Genomic DNA, 7,699 nt, shown 5'->3' with positions numbered 1-7,699 from the left:
TACACGTACATGCACCCTAAGGATTCCTTCGTCGTCATATGACTGAAAAATTGTTGAGTACGACGTTAAACCCCAAACACTCACTCGATTTTCCGAGATCTTTTCCGTTAAATGTCTTGTTATTAAGACATAAAACCGCATGAGTAAAGGTAACGACTGATTTTACTGAACGTTTTTATAGCTTAAAAGTAAATACTGTTTGAAAGCAAGCCGTAATATTTAAGACTCCACGGAGTAAAATTACACCCTGAAATAAATCAAACCGATAGCATTACCCGCTTTGATAGCCTATTCGGTAGATCGTCCGGAACGAGATCAAACCCGGGTGTGGGTGATACCAAAGGTTTTAAAAATGGTACTTGTTGCTGCCTCACTTGGCGCTCAGCACTGAGAGGTTAGAGCAAGAAAACAAGAATGGTTGACCCGTTATCAGTATAATGTGACTAGGTGGGGTGTCATGTCTGGCGTCTTCGGCATGATATTCTTCAGTGGCAGCAGTACTGGTGTTTTACGTTGTAATCAAGAATATTTCACTTTTAGCATTATAATGGAAGGAAACGAGGCAGATCCCGGCGGAAACCCACGACCATCCACAGGTTGCTGTCAGACCTTCCCACATACGTTTGACAGAGGCTTTTGGGTTCTAGCGCTTTAACCTACTGATTCACGGAGGCCCCGCTGCTAGTCATAATGCTTACGACTGAAAAATTGTTAAGTACGACGTTTTAAAAACCCCAAGCTCAGACTTCTCAAAACATTTTAAACTTTCTTCAGCACATGGTTTCTCTATACCATACAGACGAATGACCAAGCACTTGGCTCCGTGGAATGATTTGAATTAAGTCAAAGTTATACAGTGTGATACCTAACATTTGGCCACAGGTAACAAATGCGGTATAGCAACTTTAGATTCTTGTGTCGTTTTTTTGACTAACTTTTCATAGGTTCGAACCTTGGTGTAGCCAAATTGTATAGCTTTCACCCAATGTCTGATGTGTCTATCAAATTACCGGCGCGGCATTGTTTCGGATACCTTTTAACGGTTGCTCTTCCCTGTTCACAGATAAAATTTCGTCTCCTATCAAATGATGCGTGTTTTGGATGCCAAACAGGAAACAGTATCCGTATTATCTCCATCAAACATTTGATATGCCAAAGTTTGCCAGAATTAAGTAAAAAGAAGAGCAGGCTCTAGAAAATAAAGTAATATAAAACAGCTGCATTTGCGTACGAGCAGCACGGAGGTTTAGAAATGACAATCGGGGAATCTCAGCTTGAACAGAGCCGTAAGTAAAATAGGTCTCAATGTCGCTGAGTAAAGTTTAGATTTTTGTTTGTATGGACCATTTCTTCCTATGTGTTTGGAGATTGAGGAATACTGACGTGTTATCCTTACATGTGAAAAATCGTGTAAAGCCATTGGAGTAATACAAATCAAACTACAAAACTTTATTAGGACTGCAAATCTAAAGCAAGTTTCTTATCAACGTAACATTACCATACATCTTTGTAAAATTCATACCGATGATGACTGTCCTTTTACCTAAAATATTAATGAATCGTCTTCCTTGATTTAACTACATTCAAATACTTTGAAAAATCTTGAAATTATTATTTTTTAGATATTTTGCGAAAGACAGCTAAAAAAGTAAGATTCATCAGATAGACATTTGAAAGAGTTGCACAAGAAGTTTTTCTTACTCCAAACACAGGTTTTGTTTTGAATCTCTGATATTACCTACGAGAGATATATTACTTAAGCAATGTTCTCAAAAACTTCGCCTATATGTGATTATGAAGGAAACAAGCCGACGGGGCATCAGAGTATGCCGGTACCTTGCCATCAAAGATGTAGTCCGTACAGCGTACCTTACAATACCTTGACGGCATTTGATTCATGGTCTCGCCACCATGTGGCTGAAAGATTGCCAATATGGCGTTAAGCCATAATCATTCATTTGATTTAATGACACACATAGCCCTCAGTGTGACAGAATCCTCAGCGTGACAGATTTTCGTGAATAGCATTGCCCACAAGGTTACATGTATGTAGGAAAGCAGCGTGAACATCCACTTGAACGACGTGCAATTTTCACCAAGACTCGGCTGGTATTGCAAAAAATTAAGATCGCTATCTGCTTTAATAAAAGATCGTATTAGGTGCGTCTCTTTTTTACTTAAAGACAAACCAAACTGAAGGCTGTCAAACACTTCTAACACCATAGCAGCCTAGAGATGGATACATGCATTCCCTGTAAGTTGCGTGTTTCGCCAGTTCATCTTTTCCCTGGTGCCGCGGACTGCAGACGACTCTCTTAACTGAACTCCTACACACCACAAACTACGGTGCTCGATAAACTGTTATGCCCCACAACCATTGTGTACTACAAACTACTGTTCACGACAAATTACTGTTTACCAAAAACATATTGCCCAATATTCTTCACAAGGGCTACAACAACAACAAAAGAATAATCAACATGTGAATGAGGAATCCCAGAGTTGAAAATCACGTTCTCTAAATCTATGCAAATTTTTGAAACACTGGACAAAGCTTTTGTTCACGTTTCATTGAACACAACTTGTAAACTTTGTCAACTGGTTCTGAGGTCTTTTGACTGCGATAATGGGGTCAAAATATTCCAATTTGTGGACATTTTATTTACAGAAATTTCTCCGAGACATACGAAAAAATGTGCACAACGGGCTTGGCAATGCTGGTCTTTCTGGTCGGAATTTCAGCTGTTTGGAAAGTGGCAAGTTTACCCTGTACCTTCGATTCAGTGAGTGGTTTCCTGGATTGTGGCTCCCGTCAACTTCACCATATTCCAACAGAAAATATCCACTTCGACAACGCCGAAGAGATCGACCTTAGTGGCAACAAATTGAGAAGAATAAAAAACGAAACATTTTGCAAAAACTCAGCTTTGAAATATTTGGATCTGTCGTACAATGTTATAGCTCATCTGGAAACCAGAGCATTTGTTGGACTCGACCATTTGGCCATCTTGAACCTATCGGGAAATGGAATAGCGCTCAGTCCAGATGTACTGACGCCAGAACTGTTCGAGCCGCTGGCTGCTCTGAGAGAGATACGCATGCAACATATGTCCGTTCCGGTATCAGAGTGGAGAGGAATCGACACAACCTTTCAGATGCTGAAGAACCTAACCAAACTGTATATCGACTTTCCCCCTGAGTTTGTCTTCGGGATAGGATTTAGTGAGTTGACCAAGCTGAAAACCGTTTCTACTGCAGGTCGGTGGCGATTGTACAGTGAGTGTAATTTACGCGCGCTGAGAAATTCTACCTTCAGCGTCCTGTGGGAAGTGAACATCACGGAACTACGACTGATCAACTGTGGTATTGATACCATAGAAAGCGGTACCTTTGACCCCTTGACTGCGTTAGATACATTGGATCTTTCAAACAACATTAATTTAGGACTCGTTCAAGCCATCAAATCGCTGCGTTCTTTTAACAATCGTGAGATGAAAGAAATCAGAATAGCTCGTCTAAACAACAGCTCGTGTGAGAGAGGAAACTATTTCGTGTTAAACTCAGATGATATGAAAACCCTTCTGAATATGTGCATAAAATCGTTAGATTTATCCGAAAACTTCATCACCTATGTGAGCCTCAGTGGAGGCGTTAAATTAAGCCAATGTCTGGAGCATTTCAACATGTCATACCATTCATTACGGTGTTTTCCATATGTTTTCCAAGCATTTTTCGTACAATCTCAGGTCTTGAAGTCAATTGACTTCAGCTATGGGTTTGGGATTCCAAAAGTTGGAGGCCACTATGTGGAGTACTCTCACCCGGGGTTAAACCATCAAGGAGCGGTAGATTTCAACCCAGGCTCTATATATTTGCCACGGTCTTTAGAAAAAGTCGACTTGAGTGGCATCGCTTATTGGTTGTATATGAAAGAACCTATATATTTCCATAACGCGGAAAATCTCAGGCACTTGGCTTTAGCATACAACAATCTAGGCAACTGTGTACAGTCAGTGTTTAAGGGGATTGGTAGTCTAACATATTTGGATCTTTCAGGCATAAGATGTTATAATGTACACAGGGATTATTTCGAGGATCTTAGAAATGTTACCCATCTCTCGCTATCCAATTCGATTGACTTAGACTTTTCCAGTTCGTCGTTGACGTCCTTCGAAATGCTTGATGTCTTAGAGTACATCGACTTGTCAGGCAACACGATATTTGACATACACCCTCGACTTTTTCAAAACAACAAACGGCTTCTAAATGTCAACTTGGCAAACAACAAACTACAGCGACTTCCCAGTGCTATTTCACATTTACCCGCATTGCAGCGGTTGGACTTATCTAGAAATGCTTTCACTTATCTTCAGACGGATGAAATTGCACTGATTGATCGCTGGATCGTCAGAGGTGGTAAAGAGAAACCTTTTTTACTGATCATGGGAAAGAATCCTCTACAGTGTACTTGTGACACCGTCTTGTTCATCCGCTGGATAGGAAACAGAAAAGATAACTTGGATAATGTAGACAGTTACACATGCTTGGTGTCTAATGGATCGTGGATGTCGATTCTTGAATTTAGCAAGGACATTAGGAATTTTGAGGTCAACTGTGTGAGCTCAACGTATATAATAATATCTGTAGTTGCTATTTCGACAGTTTCCATGTTAATTTTATTGCTTGTGGTTATGTATCGCTACCGCACAAATTTAAGGTACTGGCTGTATACAAGGCTGCAACCTCCGAAGGACATGTTCGCTGAGCAAGAGTATGTTTTTGACGCTTTCGTGGCCTACACGTCTGAAGAAAGGGAATGGGTCTCCCAACAGCTTTTCCCCAATCTCGAGTTACTTGAAAAGTCTTTCAAACTCTGCATCCATGACAGAGATTTTACACCCGGAAAACCGATCCACGAAAATATCGTTGACAAAATGAGGGAAAGTCGTAAAATTCTCTTGATTATTAGCCAACATTTTCTGGAGTCGACCTACGGTCCACTAGAAATCGAGTATGCGGTGATGAAATCTCTGAGCGACGGCAGGGACGACATTATATTGTGTGTACTGATGGAGGACATTCCAGTTCGTCAAATGCCGAAGGCGCTGAGAAACCTGTGGCACAAGATCACCTTCCTGAAGTGGAGCGCTGATCAAGCGGAACAGGTCATTTTCTGGAGGAGTCTGATTGAGGCCCTGGACTAAGGAACCAACAATGACCAATGCCGGTTAACTTAATAAGATTTAAATATGATTCACTTTGTTTCTTGTTCTTTGTTTTCATATGGAAATTCATTAATGTGTTGTGTGTGTCTATATCACATGTTTTGATTAGGTTGTGTTCAAAGAGGTAAATTGATAACCTGTTATAACCTAAGGTTAATTGGGTCAAAACTGCGCAATCTTCTGTTCATTTCTGCTTCACGAAGAGGATGTTTGAGTAATCTGGTTACCTGATACTCATGGATTTCCTTAGACTAAGGATAATTCCCTCCAGAGCCCAAGAAATCATTTCTGGGAAAAAGTACTGCATTGTTTATAGGATACATGTCACTGAAACGTTTGGTTTCTAGTTTTTAGTATGCCGTTTAAAATTGGTCATAACATATAAAAGGCAAAAAAGGTTTAAATAAATTAAATTTTTTCTTGTGGTCTGAAAATAGATTTATTTATAGTTTAGCCTAAGCCCACGTTTTGAGAAAAATTTTCAACCATTACCGGAAAATACTGACGGCTCATTAAATATTCCTTGATAATGAAAAAAAAAATTGTTTTCGTCTTTTTAAATTAAAGCCATAATCTTTCTTTTGACGTTCCTTTTCATGTATCCTTTATTTATTTATTCATTTATTTGATTGGTGGTTTACGCCGTAGACAAGAATAATTCATGTCATGTATCCTTTAAAATGTGCGTTTAATTTCCCAGACACGTATTGTTGAAGATTTTTATCAAGTACAATAAATACGTATATCTGCCATATATCTCATGAAATACTTTATTTGCTGCGACCTGTCTGCATAGATCTGTGACTTTTTGTACAACAAATCAGAAGTGTTGACATACATGTTGTACGATATGAACGGTGGTTCGTATAGCTAAGAGCTATGTATTTAAATGTGGAAAAAAATACAAATTGCTTGAAGTTCAAGGAATGCCAAAAGTTAGATGTAAATATGGTCTTCAATATTTCTTTCCAATTTTCTGTAAAGAGAAAGAGACACCTGAAATTATAACATCCTGTTTATATTTTCCTTGTTTGCCTTTGTTGTAAATATTACCCTTTTCGTCATTATTATCATTAGTTTGCTTAACGTGTTTGTATTTAAATATTTTTGCAGTTTGTTCCACACATAGGTATAAGTCCTAGGAAGGTAGAATTTCCTTGTTAAAATACATAGAGTTATGAGAAAATAGGAGGATATGATTTTTATTGTTAAAATACTTACAGCTAATTTTAACTGTACAGTATTTTTAGTGTCTTGATGATTTGGGGATATATTTCATCACTATAGATACTATTATGACTACATATTGTATATTTAATCGTTTTATGGAGGTGTATTGCCGACCCCTTAAGAATGCCTATACTTTGTTTAGACATATACATATTCTTTTTGGTATTGTTGAATATATAAGGTGACCCACAACGCTAATAAAAGTGAACAGTCGTTGTTTTTGGATCGACTTTATGTTTATTACCACATCTAAACGTTCTTCAACAGAGATAAACGAATAAATCCTTTATTAAATGGGGTATAACGTACTTAACAATTTTTCAGTCATATGACGACTATGGAATCCTTAGAGTGGATGTATTGCGCCTCCTTGAAGCAGGACGGATTTCCACCGCTCTCTTATCTAGTGCTGCTTCACTGAGACGACTTACCGAAGGCAAGTAATCGGCCCCACCCGAGCCATTATACAGATTCGGGTCAACCAGTCGTTGCACTATCCCATTTATTCTGAACGCCAAGGGAGGAAGTTACAATTTGCTCTTTTAAAGTCTTAGGTGTGACTCGACCCAGGATTGACCCAGGATCTACCGCTCCCGAAGCGGACGCTCTAACAACTGTGCTATCGTAGCCGGTGAGTTGAACACCTGCATGTATGTATATGAATGCTTGGTGTTTTCCGTCGTCAGGCACATGTAAAGTGTGATAAGTTCACATTTAATTTTATAAGCCATGAAATTTTATGTCGTGATTTTAAACACGGAGCAAAGGCCCGAGACAAAAACCCAACAAGGGATGTCGTTGTTTACACTGGATTTTTCCATTACCACGGTTTATTTCTGAAAGCCTTCAACTCTTTTCACAAAAATCTGAAAAATAAATGAAAGTATATTTGTGCATGGTTTTAAGTGGTCCATTTAGTGATGCCTACTAAATCATAGATGTTTTCCTTTAAGTGTTTGTTATTAAGACATATAAAACGCCATAAGTAAAGCTTAAGACTGATAGTACTGAAGGTTTGTGCATAATTTCTAGACTTTTATTCATAGCTTAAAAGTAAATACTGTTTGAAAGCAGTCCTTAATATTTAGGACTCCATGGAGTAAAATTCCAGCCCGATTTAAAGCAAACCGATAGCATTATCCGCTTCGATAGCCTATTTGTTAGAGCGTCCGAATGCATCTTGAGAGACCCGAGATGAAACCCGGGTGGGGTCATACCAAAGACTTTGAAAATGGTACTTGTCA

General features: G+C 38.8%; 1 protein-coding gene across 1 annotated transcript; it reads left to right on the top strand.

The window, feature by feature from the left end:
* The first annotated feature begins 4,175 nt into the window (after positions 1-4,175).
* Positions 4,176-5,204, top strand: LOC135464525 (toll-like receptor 13). Its single transcript, XM_064741950.1, has one exon. It carries the CDS (start codon positions 4,176-4,178, stop codon positions 5,202-5,204), a length of 1,029 nt encoding a protein of 342 aa, XP_064598020.1.
* Positions 5,205-7,699: the final 2,495 nt, after the last annotated feature.

Source organism: Liolophura sinensis, chromosome 4 (genome assembly GCF_032854445.1).
Source record: "Liolophura sinensis isolate JHLJ2023 chromosome 4, CUHK_Ljap_v2, whole genome shotgun sequence".
Taxonomy (NCBI): Eukaryota; Metazoa; Mollusca; class Polyplacophora; order Chitonida; family Chitonidae; genus Liolophura; species Liolophura sinensis.
Note: the sequence above shows the minus strand (reverse complement) of the source record. Positions and strands in the feature narration are given on the sequence as shown.

Bases quoted from the DNA above. Each gene is read 5' to 3' on its own strand.
- LOC135464525 (XM_064741950.1), top strand. From the start codon at position 4,176: ATGCTTGATGTCTTAGAGTACATCGACTTGTCAGGCAACACGATATTT.